Genomic DNA, 26,368 nt, shown 5'->3' on the forward strand with positions numbered 1-26,368 from the left:
CCGTGATAGGCTGATGATGACTGCTGGCCTCAAATACCTGAGGGCAGAACTGAAAAATGATTCCCCTGCTAAGCCAGACTCCGCGTCCTATTACCCAACTCTTGGGCCATATGTTTAGCAACTTATATTTAATAAATACAGCAGCAGAATCTGATTATAGCAAGCCCGGTGCTAGTTAAACTCCATTGCCAGGGAAATAGAGTTAGCATCCTGAATTGTTTTTATGTATTGCCGTGTGCAATTGGAATGCCGGTTCCATATGGCGCTGGCTCTGTCTGTGGACTGAACAGCTCATTCCCTGTCAGATGGTCCCATTTTGGGTCAGTGATGATTGCAGGGAGCTGTGTGTGGAGGCAGGTGATCCCCAAGGGGGTCCATTAGAGTTCGGTTCTTTCCCCTCCATTGCGGTCCCACTGCAGACCCGTGGACTTGGGCACAGCTGGGCTGCAGGCCTCCGTTTTTAATCGGCATTTTGGTATTTACAGTGCTGGCTCCATCCAGGGCTTCCGAGAGGCAGAGACAATGGCTGGAAGAGAATAAATGCCTCCTATAAAGGTTAGTGGGGATTGTGTTCATGCTTCCAAAGCGGGGTGGGCTCTTTTATCTGCACGGGTCCACCTGCTTCCAGCTGTCTCGGTCCCAAGGAGCATCCCCAAAGCTGCGAGGCTCAGCCAGAGGGGAGGGGGTAGGGTGCGGTTCAGCCCCAAAGTGGTATTTCCACCCTGCCAAGCCCAAGGATGCACTCTCCTCCTTTCTTCAATGCTGCCTGGGGAGAGCTGGCCATCCTTTGTCCTGGCGGGAAGAGGTGGTTTCCTCTTCCATTACTTTATAGAAACGTCTTCAGAGCTGTCACCACCCTCCACCTGTTCAGCTTATTAATAAAGCAACGTGGCAGTTTCGGGGAAGAAAGTGGCCTGGTAGGAGCCTGAGGTCACTCTTTGAAAAAAAGGACTCTACTCAGATCCCAAGAACAGACACACACTCCTCACCCTCCGCTTACTAAGGGTTTTGTCAGTGCTTTTGGAGTCGGTTACAGGGAGGCCGCTTGGGCACATGATGGATATCAGTAGGGCCCCCGGCCAGGCTCCCCATCCTAAAGGACATCCATACAGTATCACCAGGGCGCGGAGCCGGGGAGGCGGCTCCCTCCGCCCGTTTTCCTTCCTCGTCAGAAGGAATCGGCTCCGTGTGGAGCATGGCAGGCTGCCTTGAAGTCATGACTCGGAAGCCTGGACTCTTGAGCTGGCAGCCACTTTCCTGTGTGTGTCTGTCGCATGTCCTCCATGGGCTCCTCCTTCTGTAAACGTTCTTTCCATCATGCTGTTATCCTCTGCTCTTTTGCTCTCTGTTTTTTTTTTTTTCCCCTAAGATGTCACAGGCCAACCCATGAAAGGACTTTTGAAATGTCATCGTGACCCCCTGGTTCAACGGCCAGGATGCGACTCCTTCGCTCTCCCAGCTTACGAATGTCTTGAAGTCATAGAACCTTCTTATTTAAAAATAAAATTAAACCTCCTTGCCTGAGCAGTGAAGTCTTAATGGCCTACATAAGGCAAATGGCAATAAAGCAAAACAAGTGCATCTTTATGGCCAACCACTCATGTGAAAGAGGTGTGTAAAATAACCATAATAGTCACGGCGACACGCGGGTGTCCGGGAAGCCAGGCTGGGAGTGGGGCCCATTGTAAACTCTGCCTTTCCCATTAATGAGATTCCCTGTAACTCCTGCAAAACAAGCCTGGGGAGTGCAGATGCTGGCCCTGGCCCTGGCCTCCTTTCCTGAGGTGGTCCTGGATGTTGAGGTCCATAGATGTTTGGCCTCATGGCAGAGGCCAGGGCTGGACAGGGTAGCACCCCTACAGCAAGCCCAAGTCATCACCCCCTGCCCCCAAGCCCTTTGGCCCCAAGATCATCCAATTTTATGTTATTTTGCATCCTTGTGTCCTTTCTGACTTCCTCTTCTGTAATCCCCAGCCTTCAGGAAAATCCTATTTAAATATTCTCCTTGGTCTCAGCTGTGCTACAGGGTGGGCCGGCCAGGCCCCTGGCTCTTGTTTGGCCAGAACATTAAATGGAAGCATCTCTCTCCACAGACCAGCAGAGGTGGCCCTAGTAATTAGCAAAAGATTTCCCTCAGGCAGCATTTTCCAAAGTGGGTTGCGTGTAATGTGTGTTTGGTTTGGCTATTAATAAGCCTGATGTGGGGGAGGGAGTGCCGTGATCAAATTAGTTGGGGGGATGTTGGGTTAAGCAACTGAATGGGGCTTTTTTCTAGCCAGACTTCTCCAGAACTTTGTGTTTATCTCCCATGGCTGCCGCAGCAACCACCATCTCAGTGCCAAAAACAACAGAATTTTTTTTAAAAATGTTTATTTTTTAATTATAGGTGGACACAATATCTTTATTTTATATTTACGTGGTGCTGAGGATCCACCCCAGTGCCTCACGCATGCTAGGCGAGCGCTCTACCACTGAGCCACAACCCCAGCCCCCAACAGAAATTTTTTTCTCTCCCAATTTTGAAGGTACAAGTTTGGAACCTGCGTCCCTGGGCTGAAATCAAGGTGTTGACAGGGCTGTGCCTCTGGGGGCCCCAGGGGACACCCCATTCCTTGTTTGCCATCATCTCTTGACTTGTTACCACCACTCAAACATCAAAGCCAGCGTCTCTGGATTTCTCTGCTCTGTCTCCACACAGACTCCTCCTCTGCATCCCTCTCATAGTGACACAGCAATGGCATTTGGGCCAACCCACACTTCTACCCACCACAGCCTCTAACACGTGGTGAGGACCAAGGGCCTCTAGAATGAGGTTAGAGCTGGAGAGTGTTTCAAAGCTGTCCTCTCAGGACTGCCTGCTGGGCCAGCGGTAAGGGGCACACCTTGGAAATTTCACCAAAGGAAGATGAACCTGGGGAAACGTCAGAGCTGATTCACCAGCTGTCCCCTCCCTGTACATCTGGGATTTACTTTTCCAACAAGGTAGACATTTCCCTTGACTCATGAGATGATGTCATCTCACAGATAGAGTATGGAAAACCCTGGGTAATTTCATAGGGACATGCAAACTAAACTCCACAGTGGAAGAATCTCTAGGGAATAGTGAAGCTAGCACTACGTACGTTAGGGGTTTCAAATCCTGGATTGGATTCCTGGTGCCCCTACCTATAAGCCAAGCCACCCTGGGGGAAGTAATGTCACTTTTCGAAGCCTCAGTTTTCTCTTTTAGGCAATGAAGATAATAACCAATAACTACCTCACTGGGTGAATGCTGTGTATAAAAACAAACTTTATTAAAGTAAGACATTACACATCTAAGGACTTACTTTTATTCTGTGAAATGCAAAACAAATTTTTTTCTTTAATGCTCATCCTCTCTGATGGTCTTGTTAATGGTGGGGTAAATTTCTATTGGTTTTCTCTGGAGATCAAGATGTTCCTGCTCAGCCAGGGTCCAGAGCAACACGTCTGTGCTTTCTTTTTAACCCCCTGTTTGGGCTGGGGTTGTAGCTCAGTGGTAAAGTGTTTGCCTCACACATGTGAGGCACTGGGTTCAATCCTCAGCACCACATAAAAATAAATAAATAAATAAAACCCCTGTTACATTCCCAGTGGTTGGTGTGCAGTATGTGCTCAATAAATGTGCAATGAATGAACTCTCTAGCCTGGATTTCTTCAACCCGATGTCTTCTTTTTACAGTCATAGAATCCTGAGGCTGGAAAGGTCTTTGTGACGTCATCCAGAATAGTAGTTTTTAATGCTAATCTGGCGATTGGCCAAGTCTGGCTGGCCTGAGAAGCAGCTGGGAGCTGATCACATAGAGCTTCTGGGCTTCACCCCGGGGACTCTGTTCATGGGTTTGAGGCAGCAACTGGGAATCACTTTTCCACAGGTTTTCCTGGGCCACATGATATAGCTGGTCCACACACCACTCTAGCTGCCCCTGCATAGAGGCCACTGCTAAGGCACCACACTAAACACCCTACTTCTTTTTAAGGTTCTCCATAGATTCTTGCAATTTCCTTCACTAGAGATGTACCAAGGGTCAGGTGAGTCCGCCACGATTCAGAGCCTCCGGGCTCATTGGCTCATTCATCCGTCTATTCACACAAACATTTATCATGCACCGCCCACTTATTCTTGGCTTTCTTTCTCAAGGGACCTCTTGTCATCAGGAACCTCATGATTTAAAGCCTCATATTTCTCCTGCTTTGCCTTGAGTAAGTCGGATGCAGGAGGCTTGCTTTTCCGTCTTACTGTTTGCTTTTCTCTTCCTTGGGATTATCTCAAGGTAAGGAGGGAGCTTTTCTTCCCTAAATGATGCATCATGATCGCCGCTGGGAGGGGCCTCTAGGGACCAGTCCCCAGCAGTCGGCTAGCTAGCGTCATTCCCTTATCTCTTTACGTGAAGTGAGTCAAGAACATGGATTTTCTGAATGTCAGAGTCAGAAAATAGAAGGCACAGGTTTCTATCTCCCATCTCCTTTCTTAAAATAATGTGTATTCAGAAATTTGCATCCTGAAATAGCACACAGGAGAGCAGCAGCTGCTCCCCTTTCAGAAGCACTGTCCTTGGCACATGAACCTGGCTGGCTTGAGGAAGGGGCCTTTTCTCCCTCGGGGCTCTTGATCACTTCTGGACATCTTCTGATGCTCACCAGTGCACACTTATAAATATCACATGGCCCCAAAGCCAGCCAGCCAATATCTCTGAAGTGGTGGGTGAGTGAAATCTTAACTGTACCATATTTTTCCAGGCTACAATGGGGCCTTGGAGGATGGACATACTCTCCTCTGGGTCCTGATTCTCCTGTGTGTAGTGCATCCCAGTTCCAGGGGTGCTCTGGGCATGTGTCAGCAGCAGTCTTCACATTGGCCGGGAGGCAGATGCCCCAACAGTTCTGAAAGCTGCCCCAGGGTCCACTGGAGTAGGGGTGCAGCCACAGGGCACCCCATTGTCGTATTTCCTCTAGAACTGGACTCCCAGGGTCCAAAGAGGCTACTCTCCTCCTATGGCAAGTCACACCCTGTGAGCCTGGGCCCACCTCTATGACCCGTAGTAGGTCAGGAGACAGGGCCAGGCGCAGTTTTCTTCGGTTCTTCCATTTAAGGATCTCTAGATAAAGGTGCTGCCTTCTTTTGTTCCTGTTTGTCCAGAAGTCAACAGAAGGGATGAGGAGGCACCAGGAAAGGCCTACACCAACAGCTGGGACTCCAGACATGGGACGATTGTGGGAACAGGACGGAGTGGTCTTCAGAGGTCAATGGAAAGTGGGAGAATTGTTGCATTTTCTGGACCCAGCAAAATCTGAGGCCTGGTGGCCCCAAGGAGAGGGCAAGGTGTCCTAGCCGTGTGTGTCTAGCAGGCAGAGCCTGTCTCATTAATGAAGCCAGTGGTCTTCCCCCCCCCCTCTGTCTTTGTTGATATTTTCATATACAATTAATATCATGAATTTTCATTGCTTCTACTGGGAATGTAATCATTCAAACTAGCCCCTTATGCTGTTAGCAGTGAAATTTGGAGTTCAGAGAATCTAAAGAAATGAACCGTTTGAATGTTAATAGTGCTAATTGTGAAATTTAGAAAATTCCCACTTTCTTCCTCTTTCTTCTCCTCGTCCCTCACTTCATCCAGGTATCCCAAATCACCTAAAAAGTGATACAACTATTTATGTACACATATTCGATTCCTTGCTCCCCTTATTAATTCAAATGGCTTCTCCTTCCCAAGCTCACTGTGGGTCTCCTACCACCTGGCCTATCCCAGGAGAGCCTGGATTAGGGAGCTTTTTGCTCTATTTGCAAAACTGTGAATGCAGGCCTAACCCAGCAGATCTGACACTTGGTGTTTGTCCCCTGAGCATTCAAAAGGACATTTGCATATTTCCTGAGGAGGAGAGTCACAGGGAGCCATGGTGTCAGCCACCATCACCACCCTTCCAAGATAACTGGAGTGGAAGGACATGCCTCATTGTGTCTCAGCTGCGGGTTTATTTTGATGCTGGAAAATGGGGGGTGGGAGGGGAAAGCATGGGGCAGAGAGAAGACAGATGAATGGTTCATGGAGGCAGGCGGAAGTGGCGGACTGAGAGAATGGATTGATAGATATTGGAGCCGAGATGTAAATAGGATGGTTTATCTAAGCTGTTTAGAGTCCCCCTTCTTATCTATCCATCTATTTGTCTATCTGTCTTAAGCAGGGACTGATGGGCAATCAGTGGGGAGGATGGATTAGCAGCGGACTGGGAGCCTCGGGTGTCCCAGTCTCCAGGAGCAAAAGGGCCTTGGGACCCAGGAGAGACTACAGATGCTCCCTGAAGGGTTTCCTGCCCCTGCTGTGCTCCCAACACAAGCCCAGGCTGGGACAGGAGCCGCTCCCCTGCTCCTGGCTCCAGACCCCTCCTCTCACAGTGCAGCTGTTCTCAGACCCCACCCAGTGGGAAGAAGCAAAGGAGCAGGCTTGGTGCTGACATACGTTTTGTCCCAAAGACTTGCTTTAAATTCCAGTCAGGCTTCCAGTCTTGCAACAACAACAGGGGAAGGAAGAGTGAGAGAGAGAGAGAGAGAGAGAGAGAGAGAGAGAGAGAAGGAAAGCTACGCTGCTTGGGCTGCTGTGAAAGCTGTCAGCTGTCAGATCTGCTTAACTGACAACCTGGTCCCCAGCGCCCAGGGAGCTGGCCTGGGCAGGGGCTGGGCTGGCTGCCTCAGGGTAGAAGGCTGCTGCATTGTAGAGAAGTCCTGGTTGTCCTAGAACCACGACAGGAAGCACCATGTTCACAGGGTTCCAAGCTCAGTCCAGGCACTTGGGTGTGAAGGGGTTGCACCTGCCAGGGTCACGTTGAGCAACAGTCTCACAGCATCGGGCAGCCACCAAGGGCGAGCTGGCTCTCACATTTTCACCGGCATGAATTGACTTCCAGGATCCTTTTTCCTCCCTTTCTTCCTGCTGGTCTGGAATTCCCAGGTATGAAATTCCTGAGACTTCAAGACACCATTTCAAGGCAAGCTCCTCAACAAGTGAGAAGACAGCTGGGCTCAGCCAGCCTCCACTCCTCACTCACCATGTGGCCTCAATTACGGTCCCTATTCCTTCTTCAACTGTGATGTGGGGCAAAGCAGTCGTGCCTCTAAAAGGGACATCATCTTGGTTCTACAAGTCCAGAAGAAGAGTGCACTTGGGAGCATTTCATAAATTAGAGGAGCCTGTAAAGCATGACGCCTCTCCAATTTCCCTCTGTGTCCCTGACAGTCCGATGACAAAGATTTACACAATGTGATTGCTCCATGATGCGCCCGTGAGCAAATAGGTAAGTGCATGATTGAACGTAGCAGGAGAGAGTGCCTCTGCCTCTGCTCATGGAACACGGGGCCTCGCCATAGGTCTTCAGAATCAGAACCCCTGGATGGGATCCTGGATTCCATGCTTCATCCAGCTGCATGGGTAGTCCACCTCGAGGTCAGGAAATGTGTGTTTTGAGTAGGAGATTGGCGGGCACATAACCAAGTTCTGAGATGTTTCTTAAGGACAGACTGTGCCTCGCTGGATCCCAGCACACAGCCCAGTGCCTGACGAAAACTTGACGTCTCTGAATGAAGTTTCACCTTGTGGGTGTCACAATCAGCTTTTTGGAGGGCTGCTGGGAATCCACTAATGAATCATCTCTCATCATCTGTGACACAGAGAGCACAGCCACAGGGGAGGCATTATGTGAAGAGGGGGCCATTCCAAGAGACAGGCCCTGGGGCCAGGTGAGGTGCACCAGCCTGAGGTTTGTGCATGGAAGGTGCCTGGCTGGCTGCACCCTCTTCTTGCCCTGGGAAAAGCAGGGGTGATGAAGAAGGCTTCTAGAAGTAGTCATCAAGTTGGAGAAATGAGCAGGAGGAATTGCTGGGCAGCTTGAGGGAGAGAGGCCTCTCAGAGGCGGTCATGACCGCAGAGAGGAGCTAGATACGTTGTGGTGTGGATGAAGAATCACCCACGTTTAGAGCTGGCAGGTGTGGGGACACAGGAGAGAGACAAGGAACCAAGCAGGGAAGGGCTCGTTAGCCGTGTCAGAGACCCTGGAATTCAGCCAGCTGGCTGTGGGGAGCAGGGAGGTGACACAGGCAGTTGGTGGTTCAAACAGAACATCCTGGTCAATCTCCAGACACTGTGAGATCTAAGTCGTTGATATCGTGAGCCAGAAACGTAACCTGCCTGCATAACTTTACATCTTGTAGGAGCCAGGTGAAAAAAGTAAAAGAAAAAAAAAAGATTAATAATGTATCTTGATTATTATATTGAAAATACAATCATTAAAAGCATTTCAAAATGTCATCAATGTTACATATTATCCACCAGATATTTTGCCTTCTTTCTTATTGTACTCTGTCATCAGAATCCATTGTGTCACTTCTACTTAACAGCATGTCTTAATTGTCCTAGCCGCCTTGCAAGGGCTCAGTGGCCACTTGTGGCTAATGGCGTCCATGGCGAAGGTGCAGATTGAGTGAATGGAGCCTAGAGGCTAAAAAGCAGAAACAAGGTCAAGGGAAGGTCATAAACGTCCAATCCAGGGTGTTGGTGATGGGAGAGAGGAGGGAGCTAGACTGTCAAGTGGCCAAGGTTTCCCCGGGGGCCTTTGTTTCTGAAATCGGGGTGTAATATTTGCCTTCCTGGGTGAGGTGCAGGTTCTCTGAGATCCTGGATGGCTTGGCTGGCGGGGAATGTGTGCTCAGCACTTTCTCTCCACTCTCCGGGCTGTTTGAAAATTGCCATCCCACTAGGAGGAGATGGTGTTTGAAGCACTAAAATAGCACAGCACAGGGAAAGCTGTAGGTCCTGCAGGGAGCCTCTGCATGCCAGCCCCATAGCACCTGCCCAGGTGTCTCTCTCCATAGCCCCCGGAAAAGCAAAATGAGTGCCCGACTATCTTGGGGAGGCTGGGAGAGCTCAGTGAAGCCAGTCCAGAGGAGGTGGCAAAACAGGACTGCTGACGCCCGGGTAGCAGCCACTTTGGCTATCAGCAGCCAGCAGTTGGCAGCAGCTGCAGGTGATTGAGAACTTGGCAGTTTAATTGTAGGAGTGTGAACACCGTGGAATGCCAGGCTGGCATGGTTAAGAGCAAGAATGTCACCCCAGAGTCTGCATTCCTTGCTTTTTAGGTTGATGCGCCCTGCTCTCTGGGGGAGTTCCCCCCGCCTAACTCCAAGGCACACATCAACAGCTTCTGTGTGTTTTGGAGGCAAAAATGCATTTCCAAGTAGATGCAGGGTACAGCTCTGCAGATAGAGTTGCTGGGGCTGAGGAGAGAGGCTGGGGCCAGGGTGGGAAGTCAGATGATTCTTGACTCGATGAAAAGCGGGTGTCCAAGGAGTCACACAGAACTACAAATCTGAGCCACATTAAGGTCCTTCTGATGGCTAGGAAGTCCTGCCAGCCTCCAAGTCACCAAGGTGACTTTCAGATGGATTTTTGTTTGTTTTCAAAATGACTCTTCTGGATGGCTGAAGTCACCGCGTAGGTTCTGAGAATCTAAAAATGTTCCCAAGTAATTAGTGCCCAGAGTTGGTGAGACGCACAGCACTGGTTCCCTGGGGTCGCCTCTGACTCACAGTCATTTGCTGTCTCTGTATTAGTCAGTGGAAGCCAACTGCTGCAACAAGCAACCCCAAGGTCCCACAGGACGACAACAAACGATCATTTGCATAACAGCACTGATGTGGAGGAGCCAGTCCCCTGGACAGCTCTCTCCCAAGCAGAGAGAGATCCAAGGACCCCACCCCCACCCCCCGACATCGTCCACATCATGGCTCCACCCCCCACTAGCCTGCCCTGCTCAGAGTCTCTCCTGTCCTCTCCTAGGATGAGAAAGAAAGGGAAGCATTTACAAGTGTGGGCATCGGTGGGCGAGGCATGGGAAGGACTGGGAAATCACCTCTGCCCAAATTTTTGTTCAGCGCTCAGGCACATGGCAGCACCCACCTTCAAGGGAGGCTGGCAAATGGAGACTATGTCCCAAAGGAGACAAAGGGAAACGTTTACGGAGCAGCTCATCCATCTTTGCCACAGTCATTCTGGTATTCTTTCTCTCTCTGTGATGAGACTAAGATAGACTTCTCGTGCTCTGACTTGCCCCTGGAGGTTTGAGAGTCAGGACACTGCAGGAGAGGGGTGACATTAATTAGAAGGCAATGCCCTAGAATTCCAAGGTGATTATTAATCAGGACAACGCCATGGTTGAGCTATTGTAATGCCAAACTAAATCTTTTGCTCTCCTGTACTCCAGACCTATTGCATTAGTTCTCTCAGTCAACAGAAGCTGTGCAACCAGAGTGCCAACAGGACAAACCACCAGGCTGGTGCTCCCTTCACTGATTGGGACCAGGTTGTCACTCCTAGCTCCCTTGCCAGCTAAGCTTAGCGGATCATTTAAGGTGGTATGACCGTGGAAGAGGACTTTGCATTTTTTTTTTTATAAAGCATCCCTGAATATCCAGAACCAACAACACTCTCTGCAAAGGTGTGGGGATTTCATTGTGTGAGGCGCAGTGGATGATGGGTAGCAGTGTTGGTGGGGGGACAACAGAGAGGGTCATTATAGCAGATGTGTGGCGTGGCAGTTTCCCTCTGCAGGGTTGACAGAAACATTCCTTAGCTTCCTGGAATATCAACTGCTGACTGCTCATCTTATGCTTCTTACTAGAAATCATCCTTAGTCCAAGGACAGGAATCAGAAAATTGCCTGATCCAAAGTCATGCCTCCCCCCAGGGAGGTGGTTCATAGCCGGTGCCTGCCTGGTTGGGAATACAAAGGCCTGCCCTCTTGCCTCATCGGGGCAAGTTGACAGGGTACTCAAGCTCCAGTGCTCCCCAAAGAATCAACTTGGCCTACGTCCAACCTCTGTGCAGGCCAGCATCTCCCTGTTCTTGAAGTCACTTCCTTACTTTCCCACTTAGGTGTCCTCCACGAGTGCCTTTGCACAGAACCTCCCATCTAGAATTTGTTGGTACAAAAAGTGGTTTCAGGAAACTGAGTTTTTAAATGGGGTTTTACAGATGGGAAAATGCAAATCCCTTCTCTGGTAGTGGGTGCAATGCAGCTGCCCCCTGTGATGCTGTAGCAGTGTAGTTGTTGAAACTGTAGAAATTGCCATGCAGTGGTTAAAACTCGTACCAGTGGTAGGTGGATGTTAGCTACCCATGGAAGGGGGTGCGTGGCCCAATCTGGTGTTGCTGTGCTCACGAGGGTTGAGGTAATTATAAGGATGATAGACTTGGGTGACTTTTGCCGAGCACCATTGATTTGTTAAAGATAAATAATGACAGGCTCAGATGATGAATTACCACTTCAAGCCAAATAGGAAAGCCAGAGGGTCTCCTTAGCAGCACGTAAGGAAACCCTGATGTCCTGCAGCCAAAATACCAGAAGAAGAGGAAGCAGGCTCAGGACTTACTATTATTGGAGTGGGGCTTCAGATAGGATTGAATTCTCAGACTCCATAAGCCTCCTGTGCCAGGAACAGGGCCATCATAGAGAAGCAGCAGGGCACTGAGCCTCAGATGGGGCTGAGTTTATGCAGTTAATAGCTGTGATTGGTTCTTGGAAGTCCCATCCACACCCCTCTTTGCCTCATTAGAACATAGCAGCACTCCTCTTGCTTAAAATAGGATGAACATCTCAGATAAGTCGTGTACTCTAAAAGCCAATGCTTGCCTTCTTCAGAGTCTGTCTCACTTCCCCTCCTGGCAATTAGGCCCATAAGGAAGATCAAATTAGAGCACAACCAGACAAGAGAGGCACTAAACCTGCGGTGGAAGGAGGGGCACACTAGGCACCAAAGGATCCTCATGGTCTGGCCAATATGTTCCCATAGTAGCTGGTAGCAGATGCATGGGACCAGATTTCAGGGTATGGATCAAGAGAAGCAGAGCACCAGGTTGGTTAATCAAGAGTTTTCAACATGGGGACAGAATCCTTTTAATATGATTTGACACCTTGGCAAGGACTCAGGAAATGAGACCAATGAGTTGGTAGAAGGGCTCCTAGAAACTGACAAAAGTGAAGCACAGACTGCCTTGGAGAACAGAGACGGATGAGATCAAAAGGGCCAGAGAAGCTGGGGCTCCTTAGCGCATTACTATATAGGTCTGGAAACTCACCAGCTGCCTGTGCTCCAGGGGAGGGCCTGAAGGGCATTCCAAGGGTCAAAGCAAGAAGGCATGCCAGGTAGGAGTGGGCTTTCTCTAAGCTAGGGCTGAGGGCAGGAGAGGCCAGTACAGAGATAGACTTCTTGATAGCAATGAGCCTGATTACGTCCTCCAAACAAAGGAAGTACAGGAGGTAGCACTCAGCCCTCAGAATCAAGGAAGTTGCAATTACTGTAATGAAGCAAAGTGGCCACAGATATGATGTATGGTCAAACTCAACGGGCATTTGAGTTGGGCTGGAGGAGTGGCCTTTAACCTTCAAGGAACTGTGGAGATGCTAGTGGAATTTGGTATTTCCAGAGACAAGTCAGATGAGCAATTAAAGGGGATATTGTTTGGTTTACATAAGCAAAAGATTTTGAGAATGTATGGTAAGAAGTCTGAAGGAAGCTGTTTAGATTTCAAATTTATGTTCCTTTTTGAAGTTTTTAAACTGGAGTCAGTTTTTAGACCAAGAACAGTAGAGGCAGAAAGCAATATTTTCTCCAAATGGAAACACCATAGCCATAGTTGAAATCGGGGTCAACAGTCTTTCACTCAAGTGATTGCATGTGGGAAAAGAATACCAAGACTTTCCAATGGAGGGTGGACATGGCATCAGAGTTGACACTGATTCTCAATAAAGGACTCACTGTTCACAATGTCCTCCTGTTAGAATGGGGATGGGTGGGGCCAGGAAATAAACGGAATCCTGGAATCTAGGTCTGGCTTATGGTGGGTATGATTGGCTCATCCAACCTGTGATCACTGACTGGCTTAATTGGAATAGATAGATATTGGAGGTTAGGGGAAACCTTCACATCAATTCCTCCTCACGTAAGGTATGAAATATAACAGTAAACAAGTGGAACCCTCTGAGTCTGTGCCCTGAATCAAGCCCAAATAGCCAATTAAAAAATAATACTGCAACCTGGGGAAAAGGATAGAGATTGGTGTTAATTTCAAAGATGCAAAGAATGCAAGGGTGATGGTCCCTATCAAATCCCCATGCAATTCAGCAGAACAGACCCTACAAACATAGAATGAATCACAACTGAATGAATCAGTACTGAAAACTTAATCAAGTAGTGGCCCTAATTGCAGCTGCTATGCCAGATGTGATTTCACTAAAACCGAGGAATGCAGACTCCAGCACATACTAAGCAGCCACTGATTGGGTGAATGCATTCTCTTCCATTCCTATCAGAAAGGAGCACGAGAAGCAGTTCACACTCTGGGATGGACAAGAGGTATGGTATTGTCCAGGATCTTTGGTCATAATATCGGTACAAGGGAGATACAGCAGCTGGCATTCCATAGAACATCACATTGGCCCGTCGTATTGACAGTGTCACATGAAAAAAGGCCACATTAACATGAAGTGTCAAGGTTATTGAAAGTCTTTAAGCACACACACTCCTAAAAGTGGAGATTAAAGCGTCACGCTAATGACCTTTTTCAGGGGTCAGTGTACCACATCACTCCAGGTTGTACCCTCCAACTTAGGTGACAAAGGATTGCATCTCATACCTCTCACTACTAATAAAATAGCACAAAAATTGATAGTTGCTTCTGGCTGTACAGGCAGCATACTCTGTGCTAGGAAATACTACCCTGGACCATTTGCTGGGTAATGCAAAAAACTGGAAGCTTTGAGTAGTGGCTAGAGCCGTAAAGAGCTAAGTGGAAGGTCCAGGCTGGGGAAAGTGGCCTTGACACTTGATCCATGTACCCCAAGAGACACTAGTGCTAGAGGAATTTAGGGTAGGAAAAGACAGTGTGTCGTTTTATACAAAAGCCCAATAGAAGAATCACAATGCAGACCTCTGGGTTTCTGGGAAAGTTCAGGCCGACAGAGAACACTCATCAGAAAGCAGTTCCTAATGTGCTATGGGCCCTGGGAATACAGAGCCACTGATCATAAGACACCAAGGGAACTCATGGCCAGAGCTACCCGTTATATGCTGGGTCAGCTAAGGGCTACCCAATCATGGGTTGGGGCCAACCCCATAGCAATTCATTCTAAAGTGAACATGGGTATATTCCAGGATTGGGCCCAAGCAGGGATAGACATCAAAGTCAGCTAAATGCAGGTGACACAGAAGTCCATGCCATCCCTCAGTGCTGTCCTGGCGTCTCACCATAACTCATCTCTAGAGCTTAGTGGAGGGGTCTTTATGGCCAGCTAACAGAGAAGTACAGAGGCTAAGATTTGCATATAGAGTGGCTCTGATGCATAGTAAGGACAGAAAGTCTCCTAATGGTCAGAGGGTCAGAGGCCTTGTGTGGGATGCAATTAGTCACCAATTCTGTGTAGAAAGAGCAGTGGTCTGAGGTAAAAATACACATGATCTCATGGGCACTGGTGAATGTCCTGGTTGGTTGCTCGAGGGTCTGGGAGGAAACAGATTAAAAGATCAGAGATAGGCAGGTCTGAGAATGGGATGAGTGGATAAATCTCAGGAAGTGGACAGGAAGTGTTGGATGTTTGAATTACACGTTAATGTCTACCAGAGAGCATTTCCTGTGGAAGAGGTACTAGACAACTAGGTGGAATGACTTTGCCAGCTTGTATAAGCCAATCTCTTTCATCGGCCACAAGGTACAAGGGGGTAAGGGGTTCCCATTAATTAAGACTAATTCAATTACTGTTGCTCTGCACTGGTCCTGGGAGATAGCCAGGAATGTTGGAGGTGGGCTGAGAACTGGACTAGTGCTCTGGATTATTGATTATTCTCATCTTTTCACCATATTAGCCTTTGTGTGTCTTTGTGTGCCCACAGATAGTGCTGGGAGGGATATATTTTTCTGTAAACCAATTTGAGTCTGCAGTAAAATAATTTCCACAGATGCTTCTGGTAAAAGCATAAGAAAGAGGTCTTCCTGTTCCTACTCTGAAAGTAAGAGCCAGAATGCATTAGCTGAAGAAAAGGTACACAAATAAAAGAAATAGACAGTACTTGAAGATGGTATGTTCTTGTATAGAGGAAATTATAAGAAATACACACACACACACAAATGAACAACAGCTAGCATGAATTCAACAAATCTGGAGGATATAAAATCAACATAAGAAAATCAGTTGTAGGGCTGGGGTGGTGGCTCAGGAGTAGAGTGCTTGCCTAGCATGCACGAGGCACTGGGTTCAATCCTCAGCACCACATAAATGCAAAATAAAGATATTGAGTCCACCTAAAACTTAAGAATAAATATTTTAAAAAGAAAGAAAATAAGTTGTAGTTCTGTTCACAATGAACAATCCAAAAATTAAATCAAGGAGAAATCTCCATTCATGAGAGTACCAAAATAATAAAAACTTAAGAATAAATTTAACCAAAAAAATGTGACTGGGTTCATCATTGACAGCAATTAAAGTCTTCAACAAATGGGAAGTTATTCCATATTTATAGTTCAGAAGACTTAAACAAAATTTCCTATACTGATCTACAGATTGAACATAATTGACATTAAATATCATTTACCATTTTTTTGTGGAAATTGATAAGCTAAACCTAAAATTCATATTGAAATGCAAGGGACCCAGAATAGTCAAAGTGTCTCAACAAGGAAAAACAAAGTTGAAGGATATACATTTTCTGAATCCAAATTTACTACAAAACTACAATGAAGAATATGGTACTAGAATAAAGATATATATGTAGATCAATCAAATATAATTGAAAATCCAGAAATCAAGCTATACATTCATGATTAATTAATTTTGACACTTGTACCAAGACAATTCCATGGTGGAAAAAAATCTTTTTCAATAAATGATACTGAAATGATTGAACCCATGCTAAATAATGCAGCTGGACTCCTGTTTCATGCTGTATACAAAAATTAACTCTTATTGGAGTAGAGGCCTAAAACTAGGGCTAAAACTATAAAACTCCTAGGAGAAAACATAGACATACACTGATAATGCTGTTTGATAATGCTGTTTTAGAAATGACACCAAAAGCTTAAAGTAACAAAACAAAAAGTAGGTAAATTGGACCTCATCAAAATTTAAAACTTTTGTACTCCAAAGGGTACTATCAAGAAAGTGAAAGAAAAAAATCACTTAGTGGAAGAAAATATTTGTAAATCATATATCGAACAATGGACTCATAAAAGAACTTTTACAACTCAACAATAAAGACACTTCTTTTTTTTTTTCAGTGAGCAAAACTTTTGAATAGACATTTTCTCAAAGAAAAAATACAAATGTTTAATAAGCCCATGAAAACATCCTCAACAACATTAGATGTTTGGAAATGCAAATAAAACACACAATGAAATACCACTTTCTATCCACTGGCATGGGTACAATCAAAAGGCAGATAATGACATGTGCTGGAAAGGATGTCTCCGTGAAAATGTAAAGTGCTGCAGCTTTGGAAAACAGTCCTCACAAGGCTAAACCAGTTATTATGGTAACCAGCAATTCCATTTTAGGTAAATACTCAGGAAAATTGAAAACCTATACTTACACAAAACATGCAACCAATGCACATGGCGGCATTATTCATTAATAGCCCTAGTGGAAACAACCCAAATATCCATAGTCTGACAAATGAACAAGCAAAATGTATAATAATGAAATGTTATTCCTCTTTAAAAGAAATCACATTCTGATGCATGCTATAACTTGGATGAACTTTATGCTGAGTGAGGGAAACCAGACACACAAGGCCATGTTTTGTATCCTTCCACTTATATGATATGTTCAGAACAGGCAGGTCCATAGACACAGAAAATAGATCAGAGGTTGCCTGGGTTGGAGACTGAGGGGGAATAGAGACTGCCTGCCGAGGTGCAGGACTCCTCTCTTGGGTGATGTAAATGTTCTAGGATTAGATAGTGGTGATCTATGCACATCTTTTAAAATAAAACTTACCGAATGGCATGACTTAAAAGGGTGAACTTTATGACATATAAATTATATATACATATAAATTATATATCAGTGAAGCTGTTTTTTAAAAAAAACGAAGTGAAGGGCATTGGTTTTGGAGGATTATAGAATAAAATATCAGATTGAATGATGGTTCTGTGTGTGAATATGTGTGTAGGTCTATGCTGCTCCCACTGCTTACATTCCCCCACCTTTCTGCCTATCCACATCTTACACTTCCAATATAACTGGAACATCAACTCTGCCTCCCTCGTGTCTGTGTCTACAAACCTTATGGCAGTACTACACCCTGGTTCCCCATCAAATAACTCAACCTGGAATTGACTGCAATTTGGTACTTGCTAAAAGTGCACTTAAGATGCATTATTTGAAGGAGACAGTCTAATGGGCATGTTAACTAGCCATTCTCATAGGTACTCCAAGCTCTATCACTGTAATAAGTTGTACCATCAGAGCAATGCTGCTAGGCCACATGACCCAGCTGAGCCCAGGCATTTCAGAGATGAGTTATGCTGTAATATTATATTCTCTGCTTTTATAGAGGGAATATATAAGAAACATCTATTTGAATGGCTTATCTGTGTCTTCCAAAAAAACTATCATTGAAGACCTTTTTCATGATATTACCCAATGACCCTTATATAAGGGCCCAGATGATAAATTTCTCTTTGTTTCCAGGAAGTTTGTTTCAGCAGGTGAGGGACACGTACTTTCCCCTCCCTTTCCTTGCTTTTTACTCAGACAAAGAGCCATCTTACACAGTAAGAACCACCCAAACTTACTGAGCATGTGCCATGGGCCTGCCCTTACGCTTTGTATGCTGCATCTTAATTGGCCATCACAAAATACTACGAGAGACACACTCTCATCATCCTTCTTCTGCAGATGTGTCAACTGAGGCTGAAAGATATTAAATGACATCCAGCCCCACACCCTTTGCAAGTGGCAGAGATGGGATTGAACCAAGGCAGCTCCACTCCACAAAGCAATGCAAGTCCAGCTCTTGCCTTTGGGTAGCTGTAGACTAATCCGGCAAGCTTCATTTTCTAAGTCATCTGCAAACCTTTTGAATTAAGGAAGTGTACATACCAAACCCATGTTTGCTTTATTTCCCATGGCTCCTAGCTGAAAATGCTCAATAAATAATTTTGATTGATTGATTCTTCTAAGTTCTGAGATCCTTGGAAGAATGACCCTTCATAAATTCTGGTGGCTGTTTCCATTAATGATGCAAGGGTGGCCATCACACAGGTTGGAGGAGAGAAGGACAGAACGGAAAACAAAAATCGTTCATTTCCTTTCTTAGATGAGGTGTCTGGGGGTTCACGGAGTGCCGTCTAAAGTCAGGGACCTCTGGGGTTTGCTGGTGTGGATTTAATCATCTCAATGTATGTTTCCGTAGAGTGACAGGTACTCCCTGTCCCTCTTAGGAACAGATTTACAGTTAGGCTTGGGAGGAAAAAGACCTCTACCCTACCGGCACGGTGCTGTGAAGAGTTTGCAAGCAAGCCAGCTTCTTTGGAATTTTTATTTAATTAAGTTTCCTTCCTTTTCTCTTGTCTGTCTCTTCTCCGCCCATTGGTATAGATAGGTCAGACATCTTGCTCCCAATTGATGGGGAAATGAAAGGCCAGTAGCACCAAGGTCTGTGTCCCTAAGGTCCCCACTTCACAGCCAGATATGAAGGACCCTTTGGTTTCTTAGTCCCTGTACTTCCTGAAAGGCTCCTGTTTGGATGTGCTTTCTATGAGGCTGCTCCTCCAAGTGTGGTCCCTGGACCAGTAGCATCAGCATTGCCTAGAAGCTTGTTAGAAATGTGGACGATGACCCCTGTCCCCTGACGTGCTGGTAAATCAGAATCTGTGGCTGACTTAAAGTGGCTGGAGCACTGGTTTCACAGTGCACCCTCCAGGGTGGAGGCTGCTATCTACCAAACAGCCTTCCTAAACTTATTGAGCATGGAAGTCTCCTAAGTGATTCACCAGGTGCTGACTGGTGCTCAGGAGTCAAAAGGAAGGACACTAACAGTACAGAGCATGTGCCTTCAGAGAGGCTGTGCAGCTGCTGCTGCCGCCTCTCTGACCTGAGATGCTTGTGCATGTTAGGGCATTCCGGCACTGAGATGAAAACATGTGGCGACCTGGGCACTGCACTCCTAGTTATTAGGAGGTTCACAACAAATGTCATTTGAGCCTCTTTCAGGGAGTGTGTTTTTCTCTATCTGTATTCCCTTGACGCCCTGAACTCAATACTCTCTGCTGGATACTCTGTACTAAATAATGCACCTCAACTATTTGTTGAAGCCTCCCCTTCCCCTCCCCCACACAATCATCTTGTATAGGGCCCCAAAAACATGGTCCATAGAATTTTGTGTGTGCACTTAGCCCAGCACCGTGCACTAAATACATGAAGGATGAAAAAAGGAAGGAGTGGGTGATAGATGCAGGCCAGCTTTGTGTGTTGGTGAGGTGACTCCTTTGGTGCTTATTCTCTGTACTTTGCTGTTGGAAGGAGAAAGGACTCTTCACCTATGCAAAGCACAGCTTTGATGTCCTTCTTGGCCATTGTCCCACGTCTACACAGTAACTACTCCTTTGGATGCTGGTGATACCCAGGCACCTCTAGCCTTCACAAGGAAGATGTAATGTGGAAATTATCAGACTTTTAAATGATCTACAAGCTCTCCATTGGTAATTTATAGAAAATAACAACAAATTAGAGGCAGCTTATTGCAATTCGAAAACATTGAGCTGCTAGGGTCATCAGAGAGCCGGCCGGTTGACTGCTCTCTCCCCAGCCTAGATGGAGAGGTGTACCCTGTACGTGAAGCTTTTCAGGGGAGAATCTTCAGTCTTCTCCTTGTTATAGTAGCTGACTCTTCTTGCTAGAACCAATTACAGGAAAAAAATACTTAAGATCCTCCCATGAGAAGTCTTCTCTTCCCTAGAAGATTGTCTCTCTTCTCCACCCCACACTTCTAAGTACTAAACATGGGCCTCTCTCCTACCCAGGACCCTGATGTCATTTATTGGCAAAGAGAGGCAGAGAGGGCACCTGAAGAGGTTGTTCTTCCTCTACTGATAGATACAACCTTGGGAAAGCTCTGTTCTCTCAATCTTTTTAACCTCTTTTTCCTCATGTCAGAAGTGAGCACATTAGACTGGATGACCTCTAGAAAACTTCCAACTCCAAAAATCTAATTCTCTAGGTTGCCATTGGGTTAATTTGTAAGGCTATTTCTTCCAAAGGATGTCTGAGCTTTAATGCAGACTATAATAGCAAAAAAGTTGGGAGGCTCTGTGGAATGCAAGACTACCTGAAGAAATCACAGATTTTGGAGGTAATAGTTTGGGGCAGGACCTAGTATTTTGTCTACTCTTAAGGCAGCTCCACCTATCATGACTGGTATTTTCGTGTTATTGAAAAGAAGCAAAGAATTGGTTCTGAACAATTTGTGATACCCAGTATTGAAAATTGATATCTTCATCTGTGCTTTGGTTTTTCCACATGTGAGTAGACTTGCAGAACATAGCATAATGTTATTAGTAGCAGGTATTATGTGTATTATTTACTATTAGAGGTCTTAGTCTCAAGCATTAGGGCAGATTAGCATTTGATGTATTCATTCTTTGGGGTTACAATTAAGGCTTGAATTCCTGATTGTTCTTATATAATGCATGGTAGTAACTGAATGGTGATTTAATTCTTAATTCCATAATGAGTTCACCAACACTGACAACCCAGTACTAATTAATGACAATTCTTTATTTGTAACTGTGACTAAGAATAGGTGGCTCACATCTTTTGATTATTATAGACCTTACAGATGAAAATTTCAATTGTGGGCAGCCTTTTCGTACCATCGAATCTCTCTCAGCTTAGTTCTACCAGAAACTGATGAACTAATGACTTCAAGTCTGTACAATCCTTGCAAGAGATCCTGCCCATTCTTTGCACCCTCAGGCCTGCCTTCCAGAAGCAAAGTCTTTGGTCTGCTGCTATACCCCCATGCTCTTCTACACCAGACACTCCATCCATCACTGTTCCAGAATGAATGAGTCAAACATCTATCACTGAGAACAGATGAGTAGGTAAAATATAAAAAAATTTCTACTCCTATAATTTATTGTTTGCTTAAGCCTTCTATCAATGTTACTTACACCTGAGTTCAAAAGGGCACTCCTAACCATTTGCCAACATATAGTCATACTTTCAGACGGGGCAGATACACAGCTTCAGAGTTTAAACCTTCAAGCAGCAGCCAGAATTGGAAGTTTCCATAACAAGATGCATATATTCCTGAAATCATAATACACTTCACCATCACCTTTCCCCAGTCCTCTCAAAATAAGATCTCTTATCTCGGAAATAAGTGAAAGTGGCATCCTTACTAGTAGCTCTATAGTGTGCTTTCTCCACCTCAGTCTGGTCTCAGATTCAGAGACAAGTGGCTGAGATGTCCCACCCCTCAGCTCAGCTATGCACCTGGCCCTGTTGGGATGTGAGCCCCGTGTGTTGATTCAGTTTCCTCTCGGGCACTCTTGGTCCTGCCACTGAGAGTCCACTCTGCTAATTCTGTGCAGTCTGTCCTGCTTTGCTATATTCCCACTCTGAACATTGCTGTGTGGGGCAGTTGACTATTTGCTGCGTGAAAAAATGTGCCTTTAATTCATGAGTGAGTTTCTGTCCACCCACTCCTACAGCGTTAGACGTGATGATTTGAACTGCTAAAATCAGACACCAATGTCTGCCCTAAACCTCTCAAATCCCAACACTGGAAGGGATCAAAGCCTTTCTACCATTGCAACAAGCTTCCCACCCAAATCACCCTCCTCTGGTACCCCTCAACACTCCCATTGATGAAGATGTCATCTGCTAGTCACAGGCAAGGAGCTTGGTATGATAAACTCACAAAGCAAGAAAGGACTTGAACTGCACTAGCCAATGGCTGTGTTCACCCTTCCCTCATCCCATCACTCTGGATTTCTATCCTGCAAGCCTTCAGAGGAGCTGTATTGAAATACCCCCAGGCTGCTTATTTACCAAGGATTTCAGATTCTTGTAGGTTGAAAGATGGTTCGATGATTAAATGCGATATCAAATTCCTCTGTGTGCAACAAATAAGCACAGAAGACTCTTGGGCAGATAAGACATGAGCATCTTCTCATTGTCTCCTATTTTCTACCAACCAAGATGCACCGCAGTTAGGGAATAGACTACTTAGTATTTATGTGGCGACTTCCTTCTGAATAAAACCAGGGTTGTCATGCCTACGCGTTATACTCGGAACATGTGGAGCACAGAGAAGTGGTTCCGTATCGAATGATATGCTTCGAAGCGACTCTTCCCAGTGGCAGAAGGCTCTAAGGGGACAAGGGTGCACCATTATGGCTGGTGTCTGAGCTCCTTTTTAGGCTGGGAAGCCAATGCCACATTTGCACCTTTCCTAATTTACCCCAGACAGCAGGACTCAGGAATGCTTCCGAAGCCCACCACCGGAGCCACAAGGAGGAGCCCCCTTCCAGCACTTGCCCAGCACGGAGGCTGCAATTCCTTTGTAGCAAGGACTTTCAAACTCTTGTCACAATAGGGGAATCCCCGGTCATAGGACCTGTCTCCATCCTTGAATTTGGGGGAGGTAGGAGAGGAGAGGATGGGTGCAGTCAGAGAACTCTCTTGGAGCATTCCGCCTCACCTCTCATTTAATCTGTCTGTCTGTCTGTCTGTCCGTCCACACATACCCCTCATCCCGAGTCACCACAGGCATACCCTGACTTGTGTGCATACTGATCAACCAGCCTCCACGCAGCAACAGCCCCCATCCATGGACACCGGTGTCTCACACATAGCAGTTACAAAACATCCAGGCGACCCAAGGAACTATGCTCTTTCTTTCTCTTATTTCTCTCATTTTCCCCCTAAAAAAGGCCTTTTAAAAATATATATTAAATCAAGTAACTTTTTACTCAGATGTTCAGGTGGCTAGAGCAGATTGACAAGGAAAACAATCACAAAATAAATATTTTTGTTTTTTTGTGTTTTTTAAAAAAGAACATTTCCCTATACATTGTCTCTGTCTTGATGGAGCTGCTGTCTTGGATGGAACAGGTGCCGAGGGAAGAGGAGCTCCGGAGGGGCCACGAGGGGAGCCTGGGACTGGGCTTGGAGGGAGGCTCTGGAGGGAGGGGTGGAGGGGCTGAGCCCGGAGGCACCGCCCGCCCCAGGGCCTGGGTTCCCCTGCTGGTTGCACCTCCGGGCCTCCTAAGGAAGCGACTCCAAGAGCAGTGAGCTCGGGCCTGGAGGGGACAGAGGAGGCAGTGTACAAAAATGAGGAACCAATGTAGGCAGCCACAGGAACGACATTTTAAGAAATTTGGTTAAAAAGAATACAAAAGTGACTCCGCAGAGGGGAGGAAGAACTCCCTCCCCACCCATTTTTGTCCCCTCTGGCTTTCCCGAGTGACAAGAATCACTTGAAGGGTTTCTGTTGGTTGCATGATCGGGCTGGCTCTTCTCCACCTCTTTGGCTCCTCTCCTCCAACTGCATTCATCTGAGAAAGCACCGGCTGCAGGTTCCAGGCCACTGAGCTGCAGCCTCCCAGTGAGGGTGTGTGAGTGTGAGTGTGTGTGTGCGTGTGTGTGCACGCGCACGAGCTCAAGGGCGCGCGCATCTGTGCACAGGTGCAGAGGCCGTTTCTCTCTGGCCTGCTTAACCCCAGCTTCAGGGTCCCAGGTCCTGGGTGTTGGCACTAAGGCAGGGGCTTGGATTCTCTCTGCACCCTGGATTTGGGGATCCTCTCCCTGCCCGGCACTGGAGGAGATCCCTCCCAGTTAGCTACAGAGTTTGCCCGTCTCATACTCCACAGGATTTGGCAGCTTTGAATTGAAAGCCCTCAGGGAGGACTGGATCCTGCCCACCTCATTGTTGGCCAGCTTGAGCCGATGCCGGAGCAGGCAGGAGAAAAGGTCGAGCCGGACTTTGCCAGGTGGGGAAAGCTGGTTCACCCGGTCCCTGAGCTCAATCAGCTGCAAGAGCGCAGAGTCCTGGGAACCTTGAGTGTATGGGTAGTCCAACTGGAGGATCAAGTCCCGGATGGCATCTGGGTCAAAGGGCAGGCTGTAGCCAAAGACCTGCAAAGTATTGATTTTCATGTAGCCCAAATTCTTCGAGGGGTCCGTCATCTCTAGCGGCTCATAGTAGATTGTCTCATTGGAGCTGTCATCTAGGGACTTGATTCGGCTCCGCAGGTAAACATGGACTGTCTCAAAGAAGGTCTTCCACCTGTTCCCCAAGGTGATAGTCCAGTTTTGGCACTGGGCAGCTGCATCCACGTTAGTCCTTTCCCAATCGGGGAAGTTGCCCTCATTCACGGGCATGAACCAGCTCTCAGAGTGGCTGCCCCCAAAGGGGTTGACGTAGATGGCCATGACAGGCTCCAGGGTGCTGTTCTTGGTGAGGCAGATCTGCAAGGACAAGGCCAACATCACGTGCACTAGCCCAGGCTTATACTTGTTGCTCTTCAGAGTGAGCAGCATGCGCTTCCTCCACGAAGGGTCGAACCAGCTGCCCAGACGCATGTCGTTGCTGATGAAGATGGAGTGGACCTCGATGCGGCTGTCCCGCTTCTGCAGCAGGTACTTCAGCTCCAGGTCCTGCAGGTCCGTCTCCAGCCCAAGAAAGTTCTCCAGGGACTCGGCCACCTCTGGCCGGCACAGCCCCTGGGCCAGCACGTAGCCGGGGTTGCAGCTCCCACAGCGTGTGCTGTTGTCTGGAGCGCAGCGGGCACAGGCGGGCCCTTCACCCAAGGCACAGGGGATGGGGCCCTGGCAGGAAGATTGGTCATAGGGGCAGGTGCAGCTGTGGCTCTGTTCCAGGAAGGTGCCAGGGAGGGTGCTTTCTCCACAGTAGAGGAGGGACTGGACTCGGTTCCACCAGTAGGACAAGGACCTTGGGGAGGAGAGAGAAAAATGAAGCCAGAGTCAAAAGAAGCTTCACACCACCAACATCCCTCAGAGCAGGAGCTTCTCATGAAGACAACACCCCAAGTTCTCTGAGCGGTGGGCACCCTGCTGCTCCCCTCTGGACCCACTGAGTAAAGCCAAGAGCTGCATCTGATGGATCAGCCCAGAAATATCTGACACCAGACTATGAGCAGCCATACGAGAGTCTCATTCTTTTTTTCAAAAATGGAAGATCTCCGGCATCTTTAGTATCCAATTTTGGTTTTCAGTCTTCTACATTAGAAGACGCTCCAATACTCCAACAATTCCTTGCCGGCTTCATCCCCACTTCAAGAGTTCTCTCCTTTCTCTCTGCTCGGCTGCACTCACTCTTCTCCAGGACTGGGAATTTCCTATGACTGACTCTCCTGAAGTTCTGCTACGTCCTCAGAGAGGTCTTTCCTGACATCCTATTCGAAGGAACCAACCTTGCTTTCATTCAACCTATGGTCATTCTCAGTGTCCAAAATCATTGTGTTTGTGGTTGTCTCCTGGCTTCTAGACCACTTCCTTCCTGCAAACCCAGGGAGACCAGGGCACTGTGTGAGTGACCAGCATCTTCTCAGAGATCAAGATTGTTTCTGGTAGGTGGGAGCCATTTGTGCTTAGTTGTCGAAAACAAATGAACCCTCTCAAAAATCCTGCTGACCCGTCCTCTCCACTCACCTGTGTGCTTCAGGTAGAGCCCAACCCCTGGACTGCTGTAGCCGGGCTCCCCCTCTAGAACGCTGTCTCCCCTGTGTGAACCAGACGGTCTCTATCTCTTCCTGCTCAATCTGCCCAACACGCCCTTCTCCAAGAAGTCTTCCCTCTCTGGTCTGTGCCTCTTGGAGACCATCCCTTTGATTTATGTTCTGCCACAGAGAATACAAGTGGCTGCCACATAGTTACAATTTTTTTATGTTTCTGTGTATTTGTTAAATCTTTCCTACTCAATAATATCCCCTGCAGCTAAATAGTCGGCCACGGAATATGAAGTTAATAAGAGCCTTTGAATGATGGAATGGATGGGTAGGTGATGGATGCGGTGACAACATGGTCCGCTGTGTCTTGGAGGGCCTGGGACTTGGAATTCCTTGTTCCTGTGACCAAGGCAGCCCATTGTTTGGACAACCCAACGTGTCTTTTTTATCAGATGCATTTGGTGTATGAGCTTTAACTCCACCCCTCTCTTTCTTAAAAGACTGGTTAAAATGGAAATGAGTGAGAAATGAGAGTACTATTAGAACAGTATTTGAATCTACTATAATTTAGATACAAGTAAAATTAGTCTCTTTCTCTTTCACTTCAGACCCGA

The 26,368-nt window shown here is 46.9% G+C and overlaps 1 protein-coding gene across 1 annotated transcript in view; it reads right to left on the minus strand.

Moving 5' to 3' along the window:
* Nucleotides 1-23,901: 23,901 nt before the first annotated feature.
* Nucleotides 23,902-26,368, minus strand: part of BRINP2 (BMP/retinoic acid inducible neural specific 2) — a gene marked incomplete at its 3' end in the record, with an annotated part of 94,757 nt that continues 92,290 nt past the window's right edge. The window contains exon 8 of the mRNA XM_081300322.1: nucleotides 23,902-25,018. Coding sequence (XP_081156448.1) covers nucleotides 23,902-25,018 — 1,117 coding nt within the window. The remainder of the gene's footprint in view (nucleotides 25,019-26,368) is intronic.

This window comes from Spermophilus citellus (assembly GCF_964194105.1).
Source record: "Spermophilus citellus genome assembly, chromosome: 6".
Classification (NCBI taxonomy): domain Eukaryota; kingdom Metazoa; phylum Chordata; class Mammalia; order Rodentia; family Sciuridae; genus Spermophilus; species Spermophilus citellus.